Raw genomic sequence first — 25,561 nt, forward strand, 5'->3', positions numbered from 1 at the left:
GTTTTAGGATATTTAATTGTTAAGTATTTAGGCCTGAAATCCTATTTTTACTAAAAACATTAGGAAATTATCATTTTTCGCTGCTATACTTTAAATATAATTTTGATGCATAATTAATCGGTATTTAACTAAGTTTTCTACTAAATTAGACAAATACTTTAAAATGACGGATTTCAAAACTCCGTTAGCTTTTTGGGTCACTTCGGTGGCTAATGTGATCTCTCGAATTCAGGTCTAACGTCTAGGCCAGGTTGGGGAGGTTACAACAATTCTCAGCCCTAAGAATAGTTTCTTGATGTTCTTAGAAATCAAGAAATTTTGTAGGTGTTTTCCTAAAACTGAAGGCATGTCTCATTAGGTTGTCACCATAAAAATATTAACTTACTATTACGGGAGGATTTGAAATTCTATTAAAAATATTTGTATTTCTATTAATTACCATTGCAAAGGTTAGCTGTTGGGGAGGGAAGGATTAGCTAGCTTAAACTGTGCATTTTGGTCTTATACCAATTGTCTGTTAATAGCTATTTTAACCAACTTAGTCATTACTTGGTCTCCTCTTTCAGTAGGTTGAAGGGAGGAATGGTTATGCACATATTTTTCATTCAATGAACTAAGTTTTATTTATTCTCAATTCTCTCTCTCTCTTCTTTTTTGTTTTCTAAATCTAACCCCAACAAAGGTATCAAAGCTTAGCCAATTCTCCATGGTCGGCAATGGAATCACCACTTAGCTCCAAAAGGATGTGGGTCATTTGCAACAAGTGATGACTTAACTGCAGGTGGAGTTGTCGCAATGGGATACCAAATTCGATAGTCACATGAAGGAGTTTCGCAATGATGTTTGTAGGAGATTAAATCAGAGTTGCAGAGCCTCTTTGAGCAGTACTTGGTTAAAGGGCTCAATTTTTTATGGTGTCAAAAAATACCGTTTCAAAACCTTATTTTCGTAAACCGAGTCCATAAATAATGAATATTAATATTTACGAGGATAATATAAAAATATGGTGAAGATTGCTAGAGTAATTTTTCTAAATTAATAGTTAATTACAGTTCAAAGATTAAATTATAAAAGTCCAATTGCTATAGAGTTTAATTGGCCAAAGACTTGAGGATTTAAATAGCAATTAGCAAATGTTCAAAATGGTAAATAAGTCATTTTTTTTTCATAAGATAATGGATGGTGATGTTATTCTCCACTAATAAGGTTAATGATAATTAGATTAAATTAATTAAAGATTTAATTAATTAAGTAATGTTAATTAAGGTTTAATCAAGGTATAAAAGCATGAATTAATGAAAAAGAAAAAAGATGATATCTTCTTCATTTTGTTTCTTCATGTCAATCATGGAAAGGAAAACCAAAAAAATTTCTAAAACATTCAGCCTTTCATTGGTAAGCAAATTTAAGTCCTTTTTTTTTTAATTTTTATAGATGTTAATGCCTTTTATAACTCATTTCTTCATCGCTTGAAAATTTGCATTATAGGTTCCTGTACTTTTTTATTTTTTAAATTTAGTCCCCAAAGTGAATACTATAAAATTAATACTCAATCGAAGTCATCCTTATGCACCACAATCATCATTAACTCTTATTTCCTCAATTTGATCAAAGTACACTACCATCCTTAACTTTTCCAAATTTACAATTTGGTCCTTCTATACCAACGTCTCATATTTACAATCATTCTCTCAAATTTCCTCTTCTAAAAATTTAAAAAAAAAAAAAAACTCTTCAAGACTTCATTTATAAAACTTATCTTCAAATTCTCTTATATATTTCATTGTGCCAAGACTTGAAGTAGTACCATTTATTGTACTGAAAATTTGGGGCGTTACACCATTTCCCATCCAAGATGATTAAAAGCATGTCCAATCGTCACATTTCCTATAATGACAAATCACTTGGCCACTTGCTTCTAACCCTATTGGGAGAACCCAACATGTGACATCTTGGGACCAAAGCTAAGGGTATATAAGGCCCAAGGCTTAAGATTAGCACCAATACCTCCCCTCCCTCCTCTCTTACCTTCAATGATTCCTACTTCGACATTCTATCACTTTCAGCCTTAAGCCACCTTGTTTAGTGGATCTTTACCTTGTACTAAACAATATGAATTGCTTTCCCTTATCATTACCTCTGCCTTGTTTGATTAACCCATCAACAAGCTTTCTATAATCTAAGGGCATGTTTGGTTGAGGGGAATGGAATAAGGTTGTAAGGAATAAAGTTCTAATATAATAGAGCTGTAATAGAATAATTCTGTAATCAGTAATTCAGTTGTTTGGTTGAATGGAATGGAATAGAGCTGTAATAATATTATTGTGTTTGGTTGAATGGAATAGATGTTGTAATAGCATAAGGAAAAAAGTTTAAATGACCAAAGTACCCTTAAAAGAAAAATTTTTGGTAGATTTATTATTGTTATTGTTATTGTTATTAAATTTTAATAAGATTATTATTAAATATAATTTAATCATATTTTAACATATTTTTATTAAATACAAATTAATAAAATAATATATAATTTAATAAAATATAATTATTATTAAAATATGAATTAATAAAATTATAATATATATAATATTATAAAATAACATATAACCTACTTTATTATTTTTAAACTACAATGCATATTTAATGTGCTAAAATATCATTAGTGAAACAAATAATTTAATTATCTTCTAAACTAAAAAGCAAAATATTAAAACTAATAAATAGCTTGAGAATTATATTTTACATCTAAACATAATATTCATACATTAACAAAAGTTACATGATGTCATTAACTTAAATGTCATATTCTAAATGTTAAATTTTATAACACCAAAAAGTTACAATAGTCAGTGGCATTCTACTAATGGCATCTTATCATCCAAATATTACATATGCAAGAAGTTATCAAAATATCACCAACACAACCATGATTTTTAATGGTCAGAAAGAAATCTTCTCACCCATTCTAATCAAACTGAAGAAGGTAGACTGAAAGAAATGAGCATTTGAGTTGAATGGTCAGGAATTTTGCTCAACGCACGATAGTGCTCATCCTTAGTTAATCCTTCTACTTTACATAAGGCCGAATATAATTTTTAAGCACTTTCTTGGATAACTTTCTCGGAGGCAATGCTCCTACTTATTTCAAGGCCAACAATTCGAATGTTTTCCTCTAATAACAAAGCAGCATCAGTAATTGAAGTAGAAATTTATTCAATTCCATCATCCATCTTTTTTTCTTCTTTGAAGATGTGGAACCATCTTGGTTTGGCTTCGACTGTTATGATTGTGTAGTCAAGACATCCATCTCATCCAAGGGAACATCATCTTCGCATCCACGGTAATTGTTTCTTTCTTAAAGATTATTTGCAGTAGCTACATCCTCAGCATCTATTTCTTCAACAATATATGCAGCTGTTTGAGCATCTTACCTAGTAGCTCGATCTTTTGCATATAAGGAAGTAAGTTCGTCATAATAAGGGAAACTGTAATGTTTGAATTGATTGACTATTTTATGACTCTATAAAGAAAAAGAAGGAATCCATATTAGATATAATTTTGGTCGAAATAAGATAATAAAGATAGGAAATAATTCTTACACTTATATATGAGTTCCGCATAGCATCTTCAGTAACAACCATCTCCCTATGCTCGTCCCAACCAATGCTGATACTGTCTTTTCCACTAAACATGCGTAAACGATTGCCCAATCCCTTTTCAATAACCTAATCCTCGATTCAAGATTAGGTTTAGCCTTCAACATAGAATGGGGTAAAACTTTTTCTAATATTCTTTCCAGCTCATTTAAATAGCCAGCATTGAATCCTGTATTTGCGTTATAGATTCCAACATTGTACAAGTCGACCATACAAACAACCAATGTGGTATCTTTTTCTAAAACCCATTTCCTTTTGGTTCCTTAAGAATTTTGGGAAGAAACACTTGATTGTGAAAAATCTGACATAATTATCTTAATAAAACACAAATTAAAATTAGGTTTGATATTATGAATCAGAAGGTTGACACTTTATAAAATTATAACACATGACGAATCAAAATAAAATAAATTAAAGTTGTAATTCAACAAGTTCAGTACAATACATAAAGACAATTCAAACAACACCAAAAGTTTTGTAAACTAGATACATGAAATAACAAAAACAAATTAACCTTCTATTATGTTTTAATAAACCTAACTAATTTCTAGATGCTTGCCATTCATAGAACATTTGAATGACTAGTTCCATCCTCCAAGTAGCCTATGTATCTGATGGATGAATATTTACGTTATCTGGTTCATTATCATTTATCACATTACTAGCTAATCCTTCTCTCAACCCCGCTTCAATAGGATCAAGGCTCACATAGGTTCGAATAAAATTATAGAGTAAACAACATGCAATAATGATTCTACTATTCACCCTCACAAGATAGAATGATGAACTCCTAAATAATCCCATCTAAGTTTTAATAACCCAAAGCATATTTCAATAACATTGTGTGCTGAAGCATGTTTCATATTGAAAAATTCTTTTGGAGTACTTTGTTGGTAACCTTGAAGCCACCCATTCAAATGATATCTTTGTCCTTTAAAAGGTGCGAGAAATCCCTCACAGTTTGCGTAACCAACATCAACTAGATAATAGCAACCTATAAAAAATAAAGAGAAAACTATTTATCATGATTAACTTTCTTTAAAAAGTTTGATCTTAAAAATTAATTCAAATTTCTCCAATTCTGCACTTTACCATGAGGAACTTTTAGTCCATGTCTCCTACTAATAGCATCTTGAAGAATCCGTCCATCAGCAACAAAACCTTCTCAACTAGGAAGAACATAAACAAAATGCATATCATGTGTACAAACACCTAACATATTTGTTGCTTTGTCACCTTTTCGTGTTCGATATCTAGGTTTATCAACTATTGGAACCATAATCTTGATGTAGGTTCCATCTAAAGCTCCTAAGTAGTTCTACATCACATGTATAAAACCTCAGGTTAGATTATTATATTTAAACATAAATCAACTATATTATGTATGAGCTATATATGGAACTCACTCCAATACATTGAACCATTTCTACGTTGGGTCTGTAGAATTAGCTGTAATTGGCTCTGCCTTTTTAAATAACACATCTTGTAAGTATATGACATCATTTAAAACCTTATGAAATGATCTTCTACCTATTAAAGTGATGCTTGATAACTCGGTTTTTAAGGTGATGAGAAATTATATGTAAATACATTGCCACTTGCTCATCAACAGGCATGTTCCTTGACGACTTCAATCCTATTAAAATTTGAAACATCTCACATAGTTTAAAAAAAGGTAATTTTATTCATCCTAAATTGTTCAATACAATTCTCATCACTAGCATATACAAGTCTTTTCACATAATCTCGTTTTGCATAAAAATCTAAAGTATATGATATAATATTTGGTCTATAAGTATGTAGGCTATAAATGACACCCAATGTAACTAAGAGCCAACTCGCAACTGTACGCATTTGCAGCCATATTGTCAATGCAAGACCAATTCTTTTAAACCTGTCACTTTGTATTATTAAAGGTAGACGAACAATTACTGCAAGATATTAGAGTGTTACATATCTTCAAATCATAGTAAAAGGGTCACATTTCTTCAATACTAATTTCAGTAATAGTAAAACAAAATCAAAAAATTTAATTGTCAAAAAACTTTTAGTGATTCAATATGCTCAATTGTGGGTGGAGGAAGCAATCAAGAAAGTCAAAGAAGAAGAGGAAACAATGACACATTGTCAAAGAAAAATGAACAATACATACATATTAAGAATCTTTGCAAAGTACAAAATAGAAATTACAACTATTTTTGCAAGTAAAAAACTTTAAATTCATTTCTTTATCAAATTTCATTAAACAAAACCGACTCTTTGTTTAGCAACTAATAATGTCTTGAACAAAAATTATTTTTGTTTTAAAAGATAATTTAATGATGAACATCTAAACAATTGTACATAAAATTTTTGCTTCTAGAATTTACATTAAGCAAGAAGTATAGGATTTCATTGACTTAGTAACTTGAAGTATGCAATCCAAAAGTGGACAAAATGGATAAAATTATTTGTATATATATTGTAGAAAGATTTGCAAATTATGAAATAACAAATATGTCCAGTGTTTTTTTTAAATAAAATATGTTCATAGTGTTAATTATAGTTTTTAATCAAACAATATAAGTAATGTAAAACATTGTTTAAAGATTAAAATTAAATATAACATAAATTAAACATATCCAAAATAAACATAGTTTTAAAAATATTAACAAAATGCATTTCAAAACTTATAGGATTGAAGTAGTTTAATGGTAATAATTTCATTATGATTGTCATGATTTTGTTTTTGTTTATTGAAAAGTTTTTAGTTATTATAAGCATCATGATAATTGCAGATGAAGTCCTTGTACATTTAATATGACTTAGTTAGGTTTTTTTGTTTTTGTTTAATTTTGTATATGATTTTGTTTTGATTCAATTATTATTTATTAAATTTTGACTTAATGTAAAACTTAATATACTCTAGTGTCAAAATCTAACATGATGCACTCATAGTGTATAACTGCCCTTGAGTCATCAAATAATTAAAAATAAAGCCACTCGTATTTATTTTTAAAAACGTTTGATGATGTATTATCATCTGATTTGTATAATTAGTTTATCAAATATAAATCTAATCTATCATAACCAATTTCTTGAGATAATCATACAAGAAACCTAAAAAAGTAATAACCAGTGAAATACTTAAGAAACTTTTAGCAATGCTTTGACAGTTCATAAACTGAGAGGCGTCATCTAAGAATAAGTAACTGGAGGGAATCAAGGGGATAGTGGAACCAAGCAACTTCTCCATACAAAAATAACCAAATAAGTAAAATCGTACTATGAAGATTGGCAATTTCATTCTTGTTTCTCTTCCTCACGTTTGGGAGCTTCTTTGATCTCATCTATTGCATCGTCCTAAATGGATGAAAACAAATCATAATTAACAGAGAAAAAAAAAGTATAGAAAGAACACACATATATAGATAGCAGCTATGCTACTCAAACTCCTCGACGTATTCGTATCCAGTAAATGGGTATGAATATGAGGATATGACCTCCAAGATTCCTCCAAATATATGAAAAACCTAAGAAAAGTGTGTATTTTTGTGAAATAGTGACGTAAAATAATGAACATGTATTTTTGTGACATGATAAACTCGAAAATAAAAAACTTTGACTATGTTAACCAAATAATAGTTAAGAAATTAATAGAGGATACCACCACTTTAAACTTTTGATTTTGTTTCTTTAATCATCAAACTTTTGTGATAAAAGGAAAAAAACACTATGACTAGTAGAGAACAAAAACCTTTGAAAACATCAACAACAGTACTACTACAAGAATACAATCACACATCTTGATTAAGACAAGTAACAACTTGCAGCAAAAACACACATATAAACTCACAATAAGAATAATAAAAGAAACACCAACCAAGCACTCATGACACACTAGCCATCGATTCAAAATTGCAACAATGAACTTTCAATGTCACCAAAATTCATTTTCAAAGAGAATTCCCTTAAAAGAGCATCAATAGCAGTATCCAAATAACTCCTTGAATCGCAAAACATCAGCTTCATGTAACTCTATAACCACCACCAATACCAACACTCCAAAATAAGTTATTCTTAATAATAGAAAATGAAAATTAACACAAGGCATAAACCTCAAAACAAGCACCTAAAACACTCCATAAATCTCCACAATCAACTCAGAAAAATAAGCACTTCTACAAAAGGAAAAATTTGGAAAGGAGTGGAGGAGTCTGTTGATGGGTAGTGTGGGAGAGGGGTCCATTGGACATGATTCCCAAGCCTTTGTACCCTCCTACAAATACTCCCTCCCATTCCCACTATCAAACATCAATCCACACTCATTCCCCTTCCTCTAAACCCTCCTTCTTCATTTCACTAATCTCATAATACAAGCAAAAACACTCCCCCAGAGGTCTCTTTTCAAGACCTCTGTTGGATGCTATTGCTAGCTATTTTCTCTTAAAACCAAACAAAAAAAGGTAACTTCACCTATATCCTACCTTGTAGAGATACGTGTATTTTGGTATATCCTGCTACATGCATGTTTCTTGGGAACTTGTTATTTTTTGTTTTAGTTGTTTCCTAAGTTGTTTAGCTTTGTTAAATGTGCATATAAAAATTTCAGTACCAACTACATGGGTAATAATAGTTGGAAATACCTGAAATGGATAAAAATTTCATTTAGCTTAAACAGTCACTCAAAAACTACGATTTTTTCTTCAAAACAAATTCAAATACAATAAAAATGGCTAAAAAAACAATATCTAGAATCAAAATAAAGTGAAAATCAAACGCATACCTGAAATCGAACGGGAATGAGGAAACAGAAAAAAAATCGAACGGGAAGATGTAAAAAGAAAGATACCCAAAATCAAAAGAAAGTGAAAATCAAACCCTAAATCACAAATTGAAAGATACCTGAAATCGAATCGAATGGGAATGAGAAAATAGGAAAAAAAAATTGAACAGGAAGATATAAAAATTTTAAAAATGGAAAAAAAAAGGAGCAAAGATCAAATTTGATAGGAAAAATAAAGAATAAAAATGGAAGATATAAAATGGAAAAAAAGAAAAGAAAAGAAAAGAAAATACATGAAATCGAACGGGAATGAGGAAACAGGACCGGGATGTGGTGGCTTGAGGTGCTTGGTGAGAGAGAGTGGTAAAAGGCAATAATGGCAAGTATGGTTTTTTTCTTTATTCTTCAGTGACTATAATTGCAATTTGGTAGTGGAAGAAAGGAATGAAATTTGACGTTTTTAGGAAATAGAAAGCTAAACAAATTCAACTGTAATAGCCTATTACAATGAACCAAACATTGTATTGTAGTGGGCCCATCGAATCAAGCCTGATTGAATGGCTCATTCCATTTAACGACACCGGCTGTAAGTGGAGTAGGTGTGACCGCATATTGTTTGAGTATCATTGAAACAATTAAAAACCAAAAAGATTACAATGAACTTTAAATTTACTAAATGTGTTTCTACCATACTTTTATGGCATGTTTAGAAACCTATGATTTGGGTAAAAAAAAGTTGGATTTGAATGTTAATCCAAGTCCAATTTCATAAGAGTTAAATTTTAGATTTTAAAATCCATTTTAAAATTTGGAATTTTCAAAATCCAAGATGGATTAAAAAACATGAAAACATTTTAGTTCTCTTCTGTCACACTTCCTTTAAAAACCAAACAATAAATAAGTAATTTTATTTATAATACATCATTAACGGAACTCAAGGATTTTAGAATTGGATTGATAGGCAAACCGATCAGACTACCAGTTCTCGATTCAACTAGTTCAACGAATCCAATCAGTTCAATTAAATAAATTATTAAAAATAGATAAAATAGATTCCATTGGTTTAACCGTTAGTTTTGTTGGTTCTACCAATTCAATCGGTTCACGAGTCAACCAATTTTATCTTTAATTTTGGATCGGTACGCTGATTTGATTCTGAAAACAGTGAAAAAGCTTCATGCATTTAATTTAATAGAATATAAATATTTAAAATTTTCATTTATATCATAATTTCTAAAATTTTAATTTATAAATCCTTGAATTTTAATTTATAATTTCAATAATTAGGCCACTAAATTGCTGGTCCAACTGGTTCGACCAATTCAACTAATTTGATCGGTTTGACTGGTATGATTGGTTCAACCGGTCCTATTGAATAAATCATTAAAAATTCATAAAAATTAAAAAAAATGGCTCAACCGGTTCAATCGACCAATCATCTGATCTGTACTGGTTCTCGAGTCAACCAATTTAATGCCTTTCTCCAGACCGGTACCCTGACTGGTTCCCGATTCAACTAACCAATCCAATTTGGTTCAAACAATAATGTTCAAAATCCTCTTAAATAATTATTATTTTTAAAAAAAATTATACTTAGAATTTGTTGAAATCCAAATCTAAATTTGAATTGTCCAAACAATGAATTTGGATTAATTCAAAATATTGAATTTCAAATATTTTAATTCCCATGTAAAGAATTTAAAATAATGATTTGATAAATCATAAATTTCAAAGTTAAAATTAGAAATCCAAGTCTAAATTCCTATCAACGCTACCTTATATAATTTCTAATCTCTTAATAATCAATATTATATTAAAATTGATTAGTTCATATATTACTTTCGTGTTTATATTAATTTTACTATTTTTCATATCTTAATTTTTACACAATCGTTATCCAAAATATTATTCTACTTATTTATCATTTTTTGAGAATTTTTGTTATTAATTCTAAGACTTTTAAGGCTCATATATCCGTTTATTAATATAAAATTTAATTTTTGTATACAAAAGTTTATATATATATATATATATATATATATATATATAAACAAACATTATGATTAAGGCAAAGCTCGATAAATAGTTTATAAACAGTTTAATTTTTATTTATTTAGAATGAATATTAATAAGATTTTAAAACGGATTTTTTAGTATTTTAATACTGGTTTATTAAATGAGTCAAACATAAACAAAGTGTTTTTAATTCATTTATAGTTACGAAGAAATTTGTTTAATAAATCATTTAAATTTGATTTATTATTCGATTATTATATAACTAATATTATCATTTGTGAGCTTATTTTATAATATAATTTTAATTTATAATTGATTTTTTATATCTAAAAAATCAAGATATACACTTATTTATTTTTTACTTGATTATTATTATTAATTAACCTTGGTTTTTTATTAATGAAGACGGTTGATGAAGAACAAATTGGGTGAATTACCCAAATATGCTTATTTTTTACCAATATTATCAAATTAGGCCTATTTTGGAGAGAGAAGGAAAGCGCATCTAACTAGACGTGTTTTCCTCCAACTATGTCGGCTCATTTCTCTAAAGTCCACGAATTTTAGCAGCCATCTTAAATGGACAAGATTTCGTGATTTATCGAGCATTAATAGACCCTCAATAATCCTAAAGATGTATGCTCGAGCATGTTGTTCTCTTTCAACTTCCCTCGATTCCGCATTGAGCTCAACAATATTTCTTTTCAACCAATTCATATCTATCCGGGCTCCAAAAATCTTGTCCAGAACCCTCATTAAAAGTTGTTCACATACATCTCTCCAATCGGCAGCGACAACTGACCCAATCCCTATCGGCCCATCCACCGGTAACCTAAGCTGTAACTGCACATCCTCAAGTGTGATAGTACACCCTTCGCATGGAAAACGGAAACGTGTCTCGGGTCTCCATATTTCCACCAACGCGTTTACATGTGTAGGGTCCAATTTACACCCCCTACCCATACGGGCCAAGTGCAAAAATCTCACATCTCTTAAGTATGGTTCTATTAAAGACAATGGAGGAGCACTCCAAATCTGATCTTCCGGCTAATTATAATAAAAAATAAAAAAATCTTAAATTTCAATATAGCAACAAAATAATTAAATTAAATCAGATTAAAAAAAATCTTACCATTTGCAATTGAACGGTTGAAATGTACTTGCCATCCAAACGAATAAGAGAATTTTTCATTACTAGTTTCAATAAATATGAATAAAAATTGTAATAAAAATTAATTAAAAAACTTAATACAATTTTAATTAAAAAATGAGAGTGAATTGAGAGAATTGAGTAAGAATTAAGAAAGACTTGAAGGAGGATTGAATGAATTGAAAGACAGCTAAGAGTGAATTGAAAAAGTGGGAAATTTGGGGTTTAAATAGAGGAAAATTTGCCTTTAGAATTCAACCAGTTGGGTAGCCATTGCAGGTAAAAATTTGCCTATGCTGATTGAGCAGGAAAGCGCATTTAGCTGGAACTGTTTTCATGCCAAATCTGTTGAAAAGGCGTCCAGCCAGATAAATTTTCTTTTCTTTTTAAAATCGGCCTAATCTGGTAAATTTGAAAAAAAAAATCGCCTAATTCGATAATTTCAAAAAAAAATTACTTTTTGGGTAATTCACCTGAACTTCTTAATATTAACCAACATACAAATGAGCCTAAAAATAAACAAATGAATGTCGGTACCATCCGTCTTGAAACACACTTGAAAATTAAAAGTTGAAACCAAACCTTTAAGTACCCCAACATTGGCATTAATGTCAGTTTCTACCAAGATCCAGACAGCCAGCAAAACTGAGTTCCACCTAAGATAAAGGACTCTGTCAACCTTTAACACAAACAAACAAAAGGGTTGTGTTGTTCCTTTCTTCCTCGGTAAAAAGGCTTAGATTTTTGGGCACCCAAATTTCAAATCAATAAAGGTTGAAGTTTTTTTATTTTTCCTTTTTGCCAGTAAGAGGTTTAAACTTAAGCTGAAAAAGTTAACATTTTGGGCTCCAGGATTTGGTCTTTTTCTTGTTTTTTCTCAAATTTTGTAGCGATGACGCCAGTGGGAATTCTTGGCATTCTGTTTCTGCTGCTGGCACTATACTGTGGGACAGACCCTTTTAAGCACAGTGCAATCTCTGAATTCCCCGACTTTGAGGCTTACAAGGTGGATATGCCTCCATGGGAAATGGTTCCAACGGTTAGGGACAAGGATAATTTGCTTCAGAAATCGGAGATTAAGTTCCTGAACCAGGTTCAAGGCCCTGAGAGCATTGCATTTGACCCTCTTGGCCGTGGTCCTTACACTGGTGTTGCTGATGGTCGCATTGTCTTCTGGGATGGTGAAAAGTGGAATGATTTTGCTCATACTTCCAGCAATAGGTGAGTTTTCAAGTTCGTTTTTTGATGCAGATTGGTAGAAATTTCTATGAACAAAGTGTCAAGTATCATCAGCCTGGGAATTTTTTAACTTTCCATTTGTTCAGTTAATCGTCATGATTGTTTTCTGTAGTAAAGAGGTTACTTGGGTTTGTAGAAAATGGTTCAACACTGAATTTAAAAAACCAGTCAAATGATTTATATCGCTAAAGAAGTGTGCTACTTCAATACAAAAGAGAAGAAACAGTGATTCTTTGAGCTTTCCAGTCTTTGTTTACTCGATGTCGGTAAATTATGGGTTTAGAAGCTTAGAAGTGTTAGCCGCATGGCATATATTTTATATCCATTAATGACACTAGAAAGTTGGCTGGGTTATCCGCTTTGCTACGTGTTTTTTCTTAAGATCTTGTTGGGGAGTTCTGGGAAAATCATTCACCATATTTAATTCTGATTTCAGGTCAGAACTTTGTAATCCAAAGCCATCACCTCTGAGTTACCTACCAAATGAGCATATCTGTGGCAGGCCTTTGGGCCTTCGATTTGATAAGAAAACTGGTGATTTGTACATTGCCGATGCATATTTGGGGTTGCTGAAGGTTGGTCCGGAAGGCGGATTAGCGACATCACTTGTAACAGAGGCAAATGGGGTGCCCCTGAGGTTTACCAATGACCTTGACATTGATGACGAAGGAATCGTATATTTTACTGATAGCAGCAGCAAATACCAAAGAAGGTAGGTTTCTGATGATAAGTTTTATTAAATCATAAGGACATTCAATTGCCACTGCCGGCTATTCTCTAGGATATGGTAGAGTATACATATTTTCTATATTCCAACCATTGCTGGAAAACATGTGTAAAGTTTATCTATGCTTATTTTGATTGACATCTGAACTTCTGAGACTCGAGACGTGCAAATTTCCGTTTGCACCAGCAATGTTGCAATGTCTATGTATATATGATGCTTACTCGAAAGACCCCATCATCCGGACTATCCATTAGTACTGACACAATAATATTTCAGGAACTTCAAGCAGCTAATTTTTTCTTCGGAGAATGGTGGGAGGCTTATCAAGTATAACCCACATACAAAGGAAACCACTATCCTTATGACAAATCTCCAATTTCCTAATGGTGTATCCTTAAGCAAAGATGGTACTTTTCTTGTATGTTGTGAAGGATGTCCTGGCAGGTGAGCTTTGCTTCCAAATATACTCAAATATTATCAACTTAGATGTGCTCCACCCAGTGCAGAAGTTTTTCCTCTAGATGTAAATCACTGCTTTGGGAATATTGGAAAGATCTTTGTTAATCTGATCCCTCATTTTCCCTAAAGTATACATGTCCGACTCATTTTAGAGATGGATATGGGGGTACGATTAACAAAAATTAAGCATATTTGTATCAGACACATACTTGCATTTGATGATTGACACTTGACCCGGAGTTCGAGTTACATAGGGAAAGATCACATTAAAAATGGTAGTTTTCTTTTGTTTTTTTTGTGGAAGTGCCTATCATGGTACATTTGTTTTTGTTGGATTTGCCCTGTTGTTTGCTTTGATCATTGAGTGTGAGGGTATCAAAAGAGATGCAGATTGAGATGTTTTTTTAATGGATAACTATCTACCATTCCTATGTAATGGTTTGATATCTGTTAAATACAGATTACTCAAATACTGGTTGAAAGGTGAGAAAGCGGGGACTTGGGAGGTATTCGCCATCTTACCAGGATTTCCCGACAACATCCGCACAAACAGAGATGGCGAATTTTGGGTCGCAATTAACTCTCGAAGGTCCAAGTACGCTCATATATTAGGATTACACCCAAAAGTTAGGAAGTTCATTCTGAAGCTCCCCATCTCAACAAAGGTTCAAGTCCTGCTTCATGTTGGGGGTAAGCTGCATGCACAAGTCGTCAAATACAGCCCGGAGGGAAAGCTTTTACGGATTTTGGAGGATAGTGAAGGCAAGGTCGTGAAAGCGGTTAGTGAAGTCGATGAGAGGGACGGAAAACTTTGGCTAGGGAGTGTTCTAATGCCCTTTATTGCAGTTTATGATTTGGATTGAGTTTGGCAAGTCTTTTGACCTACAAAACAGGAGCTTTGGCATTATGAATGTTGCTGTATTTGTTTGTCATTGAAATGTTTTGAAGATTTGAACTCAGCAAACTGTGGTATTCACCTTCTACTTTCCATTCCTAGGTGTGTATTTGTTATTGGTATGGGACTGTATAATAAATAAGTAGACTTGGAAATTTTTTTTTTCCTTTTTAAAGGATGGACTTGCAAATGTTGAATGCATGAGTGAAATACTATACCAAAAATTATGATACAAATATATAAAAGATTTAACGTTTAAAATAGCTCTTAACTTTTGATTAATTAGTCAATTTAATCATTATTCTTTTTTTTAAGCACTTTAGTTCTCCATCATTCTATTTTGGTAAAATTAGTTAAATTTGGATTAACAATTAATAACATCCACTATTTTATTTTATATGCCATGTAATGTTAAAATTATAAAAATTAAAAAGATAGAGAAAATTTATAAATATTCAAAAAATTGATTTCTTTAAAAATAACAAAAAGTAATAAACCTTTTTAAAACTCAAAAAATATTAAAATTATAATAATAAAAACCTAAGAAAAATTAAGAATTTTTTAGAAATAAAAGAATTATTAAAATTTTAATTCGTAAGAAAATTTTAACAACAATCTTTTAAAGAATCTATAAAATTTCAAAATAATGTTTCCAAATCTGAGAAACCCTCTCATTTCTCTATCCATCAGTAAAATTCTCCCATCCTCTATTCTTTACCTCCTTCCCATTTTTCTCTACTTGAACTTTTTCCAGAAAAGAATACAGTCATCGTCGCCTGCCTGCTTGTTATGCTTGAACCCAGAGCTTGATTTTAACGTTGGTTTCTCTAAAAGCTTTCTTAAAAACCGTAGATATGAGCCAAAAGATTGAAGCTTTCGACTCTTCGATTTCGTTTCTAGCCATGGGATTGGCAAAAAAAGTCACATTATTCAATTAATATCATCATTGATTCTTTGTATTTGTTTGAGGGTAGATTTTGATGCTGCAAATAACTATTATTCAATTAATATCATCAAAGTTTTACACATTCATGTTACGAACTAGAAAGTATGCAGAGAATAGGAAAAGAAGAAATTAGCCGAAACAGCTAGTCTTTTAAATAAAATAGGGAGTTTTAATAGAACAACTAAACGGGGCGTAATGGGGGGATAAGTTAAACGATGTGTTGTATAAACAGAATTTCCACACTATTTCCCTCTTGTTATTTTCCTTTTATTAAGCGTGAGTTGTATGGGAAAGTGCTTATGCATATACAGAAATAAAAATTTAGAATTCTTTCTTATTCTCCGTTCTTTCTTTTCTTTTCTCTGATTTTCTTTCACTTCAATTTTGAAAAGTATCAAAGGTATCAGAGCTTTTATGATCCCAAAAATGGCCAGTGACGGTGTTTCAACACGTTTGCAGAAAGAAGTTGGGGGTATGCAGCAGGAAATTTCAAAAATTCAATATATGTTTGTAGGTCTATTGAATCAACTACACCTTCCTGAGTAATATGCCTTTAGTATTTTTCTTAGCAACTTGAAATTTGAAATTGGTCATTACCTGTATCTGTTTAAACCCTCTACTTTGATGGAGGCTTTTCAGCTAGCTAGGAAGATTGAAATGCTCCTTTCATACTCAACAAGAAGACCTTCAACATCAGGGGTTAGTTCACCCAGATTTTTACCTAACTCTTCTATCATATCAGGACATTCTTCAGCTCCCACAAGGGCTGCTTCAATTTCACAATCTGCTAGTGGTACATCGACTAACAAGCCGGGGATTAGGACCATTTCTCCTACATTGATGACTGAACGAAAACAGAAGGGCCTATGTTTCTTGTGTGGAGTCAAATATCATGCAGGGCACAAATGCATGAAATCTCAATTGTATCAATTTTTGCTAGAAACTCTTTCTGATAGTGAGACAGAAGAATTTCAAGAATGTTCTGAAAAACTTGAAGAGAGTGAGATGGAAGAAGAGGCCTCTAAGTCTCCTATAATTTTGTTACATGCACGTACTAGGTTACAAGGGTGTAATACCATGAGGATGGCTGCAAAAGTAGGATCCAGCTGGGCTATTATCTTGGTAGATTTAGGGAGCGCGCATAATTTTATCGATACGAGGTTGGTCAATAGATTATCATTACCAGTAATAAACCAAGAGCAGCTAAAGGTCTTGGTAGCAAATGGGAGCTGCTTGTTTAGAAGAGGAATGTGCAAAGGGGTTTCATGGGAAGTGCAAAACCACAACTTTGGAACAGACTTTGTGGTCTTGCCTTTGAAGGGCTGTGATATAGTATTGGGGATTCAGTGGCTATTGGCATTAGGAGATATTGTTTGGAACTTTAGTTCCTTGACTATGCAGTTCATAATTGGGGAAGAACCATGTGTTATCCAAGGCATTGTTCTTGGTTCGTTGGCAGTAGGAAACAGTGAGCTGAATCCCAAGTGTTTTGCGACGATGAGGCGACCGTTGAGTCCTTATACTGCAATATTGAGTTCACCTGATCAAGTGACATTGCCAGTCCAATGAGCTATTGAACCTGAAGATCAACTTCAAGGGTTGCTGACAGAATTTGATGACATCTTTCAAGTACCAAAAGGACTACCTCCACCTCGGCTACAAGATCATAGAATTCCTCTGAAGGACGAAAGGGTTGTGACTAATATACGACCCTATAAATATCCAACTATCCAAAAGAGTAAAATGGAGAAATTGATTTAGGAGATGCTCCAAGCTGGAATAATTCGAGATAGTAATAGCTTCTTTGCCTCTCCTATAGTGATGGTTAAAAAGAAAGATGGGAGTTAGAGGTTGTGTGTCGACTATAGACAATTGAACCAGCACACAATTAAGGACAGGTTCCCTATCCCTATAATTGAGGAGTTGCTGGATGAGCTAGGAGAAGCTCGAGTATTCTCCAAACTAGATTTGCGGTCTGGATATCATCAAGTCCGCATGTGGGAACCCGATGTGCATAAAACAGCCTTTCGGATGCATGAAGGGCATTATGAGTTTCTCGTAATGCCTTTTGGCCTCACTAATGCCCCCTCTAGTTTTCAAGTTCTCACGAACTCTGTTTTTAAGCCACTGTTGCAAAAATTTGTACTGGTATTCTTCGATGACATACTAGTGTATTCGAAGTCTTTGTAATGACCCAAAATTCACGGGCACCAGAAAAGCGAGTTATAGGGCCTCCGTCTAGGTGAACTGAGTTTGTAAATATTTATTAGGAATATTTGTGAGGCTAGTTGTGTGTTTAATTAGGCTTTAATTAAGTGAATTTAGCTTAATTAAGAGAAATTAGGAAAAAGGACTAAATTGAATAAGGGTAAAAGTAGAATTATAGATTAATAAAAAGAAAGGGGGACCAAAATGGCAAATATACCATTCACCATGAATGAGGCGGCAAATGTTGATAAAAATCTAAGATTTTATTGTTTAATTATTATTAAATTATAATGTATATAATTATTTTATTATATGGTAATTTATATTAGTTATAAATTAAAATTATTATATTATATGAATAAATCAAAATTTTGCCAAATGGATGGTGATGATATTGTGCAATTGTAAAAAAATATATGTACATTTGTAATACTTATATTTAATTAGTAAATATATATTTATTATTTATTATTACAAAGTAAAAGATATTTATTAAATAAATAATTAAATTGTGAGATTTTTGTATAATAAACAAATTGGATAGTGACAATTGTAATCATGTAAATATATACATTTGTATTATATTTATTTATTTACTTGAAAATTAATTAAAAGATAATTATTAATTAAATGAGATTTTGTGTTTGATAAACAAATTAAGTGGTGACAAATGTAATGTAAATATGTGTTATTAAAAGATATTTATTATAATTATTATTATAATTAATATCATTATTAACTAATATATATATATATATATATATATATATAAGATATAAAAGAAATGAAATAAAGAAAGAAAGCAAAAGAAAGAATAGCATAAGCCATTCGAAAACAAGAAGAAAGAAAAGGGGAAGAAAAGAAAAAGGGAAAAATTAGGGTTTGATGTTTTAGAAGCTTTAGAATAAGATTTTGGTGAAATTAAGTTGATACTTTGAAAGTTCATAGGTTTATAAGTATAGTTCATGTTGAACAAAAAGATGAATTAGGGATTTAATTGAATGAATTTCAAGTTAGATTTTGGTAAGGGATTGAATTGTAAAAGAAGCTATAAGTTTTGTTTTTAAAGGACTAAATTGAAAGAAATTTTAAATTATAATTTTATTATGAACATTAGACAGTTAAGTGAAATATGAAAGGAAATTGAATAGAAATGAAGTATGAATTGAATTATAAAATAAATGAGTTAATTAGAATTAAATTGAATTAGGGTATAAATTGAATAGAAATTCAATCATTTATTATAAATTAGTGCTGTAATTAATAAGTGTAATTTTTTTTTGTGGTTAGCAAAGAACCCGAGGCATCGGCACTGAAAGGAAAGGAAAAGTTATCGAGGAGTAATTGAACAAATTGGGTTTGTATTACTATCATTCAAATCTATTTATTATTAATTGTTATATTTTAATTAAAATGCATGGAAAGTAAAATTAGGTAAGCAATTGAAATGTGAACAAATTGGAAATTAAAAGTGATTTGAATTAAGTAATTGAATTATGAATTATGTGAATATTTGAAAGTATATTGATTGGAAACTAAAAGTGATTTGAATTGAATCAAATTGAATTGAATGAAGAAAATATGTGAGTATTTGAAATGTATATTGATTGAAAAGTAATTAGTGATTTGAATTTGATTGGAAAATGAATTAAAATGTGAATTAAATAAAAGTGAATTAATTTATGAATATGTGTGAATATGTGATTGTGTATTGATTGAAAAGTGGTTTGAATTGAACCGAAATATGATTATATATGATTATCTAAATATGTATTGATATTGAATTATTTATTGATTAGAAAATGGAAAAGTGAATTTGAATTGAATGAGAATTGAATTGAATGGTGAATGTGTATGTATAATTGAACTGTATATTAATTTGAATGTGAATTTGTAATTGAAAAGTGATCTTGAATTTGAAATGAAAGTGAATTGAGAATTAAAATACTCTATTAACTAGTTGAGCTGAGTCAGATATAATTGGCATGTCATAGGATTTGGAAGAGTACAGGATATATCGACTTTTCTGATTAGGCACTTTATGTGTCGTATATCAGGCACTTTATGTGTCGTATTTCAGGCACCTCGTGTGTCGTATCAGGCACCTCATGTGTCGTTTCAGGCACTTATGTGTCGTATAATGATCAAGTACTATGTACCGTTTTAAGCACAATGTGCCATACTAGTGTGTTTGGGTTGAAATCTGTGATCCGTCAAAGTCCGGGTTTGTTAATAGGGTGAATAACTAAAATGAGAAAATTAAATAAATTTGATTGATCGTACTATTAAAAATATGAGAAAGAAATTATGAGTTAAATTGTGAATGGAATTAAGATGTGAGATTTGAAGCATGAACTTAAGGTTCATGAATTTGCTAAAATATCGAATTATTGATATTGAAATCAGTTGAATAAATGAAATGAGAAAATCAAATGAATTGATTGATTGAACTATTGAAAGTATGAGAAAGTGAAATTATGAGAAAGTGAAATTATGAATTGAAATGTGAATTGAAATTGAGATATCGACATAAGAAATGAAAATAAAATGAATTGGAAATAATGAAATAGTGTATGAGTTAGTTGAATATAATCTTATGAATTAATTATAATTATTGAAAATGTTGCTTTAAATAATTATTGAAAGACTAATGTCGTAAGGTTTTAGATATGGAATAGAATAAGTTATTGAATTAGGATATTGAAATGAAATATATGAAATAATGATTTAATGGAATGGTTATTGATGAAATGCATGAAATGGATATTGATATAATAAGAAGATATATAAATTAAAATAAAGAAAAGCTATTTAAGATACATACTATTAGAATAAATTTAAGGTTTAAATGCATGAATGATTTATTGAAGGTAAAATAGTGGTAAGATCTAATGTGTATATATATTGTTTTTATTTGAATTATAGTAATACCACTGGGTGTATACTCAGCATACGGTTTGTTTCCTTGCGCAGATTAGGTACAGAAATTTTGAAGAGTTGTATTTGAGATTACGAGTCTTCATCTCATCACATCTTCAAGCAACAAGAGGGTACGTTTTAAAATTTTGAATAGAATGGCATGTACTTAGGAAAAATTTAGTATGCCCCAAGTAATAGTAATGGATTTAAATATAAATTATATAAATTTATTATTTGTCTGTTTTTATGTTCAAATATAATAGTAATTAGCCAAGAATTACTTTGGCACCAAATGTAATATTCCTATATCAGGTTCATTGAGTCAAACATGGTATAAGGGTGTTACAGTCTTGGTCTGAACACCTACAGCACTTGAGGGCAGTGCTTCTAATACTCAGGGAACAACAGCTGTACGCTAGAAAGACTAAATGTTGTTTTGGCTCCTCTCAAATTCAATATTTGGGACATGTCCTACATGCGGGAACACTTTCTATGGATAAAACCAAGTTCGAATGCATATCTTCCTGGCTAGTTCCGCGATTAGTGAAAGAGTTGAGAAGTTTCCTTGGTCTCTCTGGCTATTACCTTAGATTTATAAGGGATTATGGAACTTTAGCCAGACCTCTTACAGAATTGTTAAAAAAAGATGGCTGGGGTTGGTCAGAACAAGAAACTGTAGCCTTTCAAGCATTAAAAGAAGCCTTGAGTGCCGCATCCGTCCTGGTACTTCCTAACTTCCAGCTCGAGTTCACAGTAGATACGAATGCAAGTGGATTTGGAATTGGGGCAGTGTTGCAGCAACAAGGGAGGCCAGTGGCTTTCTTTAGCAAAGCTCTAGGTGTGCGGCATCAGGCTTTGTCGATTTATGAAAAAGAAATGCTCGTGGTCCTATTGGCTGTTCGAAAATGGCATACATATTTGGTAGGGAGACATTTTAAAATCCGTACTGATCATCAGAGCTTACGGTTCTTATCAGATTAAGTGGTTGTCACTCCTTTCTAACAACGATGGGTCGCCAAAATGTTATGATATGATTTTGAAGTATCCTATAGAAAAGGAATCAATAACAAGGTGGTTGATGCTCTATCTTGACAACCACAATTGGACCAATGTTAGTACTATCAACTCTCGACTAGTTCTATCATCTCGAGCCTTTTGGAGAGGGTGAGACAGTCGTATGTAATTGATGATAAGTTACAGAAAATCATCCAAAATATTCAACAGCTCCAATGTCTTAACCAAAAATACTCCTGGGATGGTCAGTTTTTGCTCAAGAAAGGGAAGATCGCCGTGGGAAAAGTTCTGCAGCTGAGGCATGAGTTGTTTCTCCATTTTCATGCTAGTGAGTTGGTGGGCACTCAGGTGTGCATGTTACTAGGAAGCGCATATCCAGTTTGCTATATTGGAAGGGTCTCACCACCGATGTTACAAAATGGATTCGAGAATGTGTGATCTGCCAGAGATGTAAAGTGAGACAGTAACTTCTCCTGGTCTCCTACAGCCATTACCAGTACCTGATAGAACTTGGTCTATTGTTAGTTTAGATTTTATTGAAGGATTACCGAACTCAGACAGGAAGAATTCCATTCTTGTGGTGATGGACCATCTAACCAAGTATAGTCACTTCCTAGATCTGTCTCATTCGTATACAGCTAAAGATGTAGCCCAAGAGTACTTGAATCATGTCTACAAGCTTCATGGCATGCCAAATTCAATCTTATCAGTCAGAGACAAAATCTTTGTTAGTAGCTTTTGGCAGGAGTTATTTCGGCGAGATGGTACTAAACTTCTTTTATCAACAGCCTATCACCCTCAAACGGATGGCCAGACGGAGGTTTTGAATAGATTTCTTAAGAATTATCTACAATGCATGACTAGTGAAACACCTGCGCATTGGTTTCAATGGCTACCACTTGTTGAGTGGTGGTATAATTTGTCGTTCCACTCCTCGATTCAACTCACTCCATATGAGGCCTTGTATGGCCAGACTCCACTGATGCACATGCCCTATCTCGTAGGAGCCTCTACAGTGGCAGTAGTGGATAGAAGTCTACAGGTTAAGGAAGCAGTGAGAAAGTTACTGCAGTTCTGTCTCAGGAAAGCTCAAACTCGTATGAAGCATTTTACTGATAAGCATTTTACTGATAAGCATTAGTTCGAGAGAATTTTTCAAATTGGAGATTTGGTCTATTTGAGATTGCAACACTATTGGCAGCAGACAATTAGAAAGATCCTTAGTCAAAAATTATCTCCTAAATATTATATATGGACCCTTCCCAGTGATCAAGAAAGTGGGAAATGTGGCATACACTCTCCAGCTCTCTCAAGGGTCTCGTATTCATCCAACCTTTCATGTTTCGCATCTGAAAAAACATTTTGGCTCGGCACCTATTCAACCTCAACTGCCACTGGTGGATGTTCATGGTGCATTGCAGAAGGAACCAACCCGAATTGTGAACAGAAGGATTGTTAAGAAAGGAAACCAGGTTGTTACAGAAGTGTTAGTTGAATGGATTAATTCGTTTTCGGAAGATGCGACGTGGGAGTCGCTAGCCATGATTCAATCTAAATTTCTTCATTTCCATCCTTGAGGACAAGGATCTTATTTTTGGGGGGAGTATTGTTACGGGCTAGAAAGTAATCAGAGAATGTGAAAAGAAAAAATTAGTCGAAACAACTAGTCTTTTAAATAAAACAGGGAGTTTTAATAGAACAACTAAACGGGGCGTAGTGGGGGATAAGTTAAACGATGCGTTTAGTATAAATAGAATTTGCCACGCTGTTTCCCTCTTGTTATTTTCCTTTTATTAAGCGTAAGTTGTACGGGAAGGTGGTTATGCATATATAGAAGTAAAAATTCAGAATTCTTTCTTCTTCTCCGTTCTTTCTCTTCTTTTCTTCGATTTTCTTCCACTTCAATTTCGGAACGTATCAATTCACTGCAATCGAAACATTTAAAGTCTCAACCCCAATCACAAATCTTTTACATCCATTTCTTCATTAAAAATATGCTGAGGATCAAAACAATTTCTGATTTTTTTAATCTTTTTATTTTTTTATAGTATTATTAAAATTACATGCTAACATATATGATAAAATAGCGTTATGCATGTGAAATGCCCCATTTTGTTGCTTCAAAATCTTCCGTAAGTTGGATGTTTCATTGGCTCATTTTGTTATTTCTTAGTGTTAAAATCGTAGTGTAGGTATTTTTTTTTAAATGTAGTGCAAGGTTTTTTAGTTCTTTGTCTACAATATTTCGTAGACTTCTTCTAATAAAGTTAGACCGATGAGTGTTAAATTCATCAAAAATAAAAATTATACATATAAACAAAATTAAATTTCGTAGTAGAGATAAAGATTGGTTTGATTAATTTTGTGATTTCTTTCAACCAAAACGTTTTGTGGGTGAAAAACAAAGTGGAGGTTTAAAGTATAACTTAATTAAATAATAAAAAATCTAAATAAAATAAAAAAAGATAGAATAATAAAATTTCGAATTCAAAATAAATTTAACCAATAAGCTAACAACTCTAGCCTAGGAAAACAATTTTGGTTTAGGTTCTAAATTGATCACAAATCATGAATCTCATTTCACTTTATGATAAGTCAGTTATAGAGATTGAGGAACAGTCTCAAACTTTAAATTTCTTCGTAGTGATAAATTAACTACAAAAATGGCCCAACAATGAATTCCTGCCAAACAAACAACTTTGAGATCAGCTCTCACAGTTTAATTCTTCAACAGCCTTGCAAATGAGAAGAATTCAGCTCAAGTCAACTGTGCAAGCCGTTTAAACCAAATCACTAATTCCTTTGATGTCGCCTAATTGTACCCAATCAAATTATGCCAACTTGTTCTTCCATAAAATAAAACAGATTGAGTTATTTTACCAACAGTGTACTGCTTTAAACGTCGAACAAGAGGCCATCTCAAAACGATACTAATGAGGCAATCCTATTTTTCTCATAAATGGGAGAAATAGTGAATATCAAAGTGAAAAACAAAGAACAATGAACGAAATAGCTAAAGGAATTTTTAATAAAAAGAAAAAAAAAATACTTAAAACAATGATAATGAGTGGTTGTAGGTCTTTTTTTTATATATACAATGCTTAAAACTACCTATAATTATTTCTCGATACTTAAATAGAAGGATAAAATACACTTGAGCACACTCGAATTCACATTCACCTATACTGGCTACAATCTTGATGCCAATTGAGCCAATGTCATATAAAATTGATAATGGGTAGCTGTGTGTCCCCCTTTTTATGCCAATGTCATAAATTAGTCCATATACATTAGATTAAAGAGCAAAATATAACCTAATAAAATTACATTCATTTCTACTTTTAAGTGATGTTGTGACTAATAGAGCAACCAAATAGTGATACATGGTGTGCCATGTGTACTTCAAATGATGTGGCACATTTTATTACATCATAAAATATTTAAAAATAAGAAAAACTCAAAAATAAATAATTTTTTTAAAAATTATTTAAAAACCACGTCCAAGATGAACCTAGACAAAGTGGTTGTCTATGTTAAAATGAACCTAGACAAATAATTGTTCGGGTTTAT

The 25,561-nt window shown here is 31.7% G+C and overlaps 2 protein-coding genes and 1 long non-coding RNA gene across 3 annotated transcripts; 2 read left to right on the forward strand and 1 right to left on the reverse strand.

The window, feature by feature from the left end:
- Nucleotides 1–6,640: 6,640 nt before the first annotated feature.
- LOC108485625 (uncharacterized) lies at nt 6,641–9,024 on the reverse strand. The gene is made up of 3 exons (XR_008286000.1): nt 8,712–9,024; nt 8,419–8,537; nt 6,641–6,995 (listed from the first exon to the last, which is right to left on the reverse strand). It is a non-coding gene; the product is annotated as an uncharacterized LOC108485625 (long non-coding RNA).
- A 3,107-nt stretch (nt 9,025–12,131) lies between these two features.
- On the forward strand, nt 12,132–15,079 carry LOC108484722 (protein STRICTOSIDINE SYNTHASE-LIKE 3). The gene is made up of 4 exons (XM_017788625.2): nt 12,132–12,805; nt 13,260–13,535; nt 13,827–13,994; nt 14,470–15,079. Exons 1-4 carry the CDS (start codon nt 12,477–12,479, stop codon nt 14,870–14,872), a joined length of 1,176 nt encoding a protein of 391 aa, XP_017644114.1. The 5' UTR covers nt 12,132–12,476; the 3' UTR covers nt 14,873–15,079.
- A 6,390-nt stretch (nt 15,080–21,469) lies between these two features.
- LOC108484769 (uncharacterized) lies at nt 21,470–23,132 on the forward strand. The gene is made up of 3 exons (XM_017788669.1): nt 21,470–21,898; nt 22,241–22,339; nt 22,479–23,132. Exons 1-3 carry the CDS (start codon nt 21,470–21,472, stop codon nt 23,130–23,132), a joined length of 1,182 nt encoding a protein of 393 aa, XP_017644158.1.
- The last annotated feature ends 2,429 nt before the right edge of the window (nt 23,133–25,561 follow it).

The sequence above is a fragment of the Gossypium arboreum genome, chromosome 7 (genome assembly GCF_025698485.1).
Source record: "Gossypium arboreum isolate Shixiya-1 chromosome 7, ASM2569848v2, whole genome shotgun sequence".
In the NCBI taxonomy this organism is placed as follows: Eukaryota; Viridiplantae; Streptophyta; class Magnoliopsida; order Malvales; family Malvaceae; genus Gossypium; species Gossypium arboreum.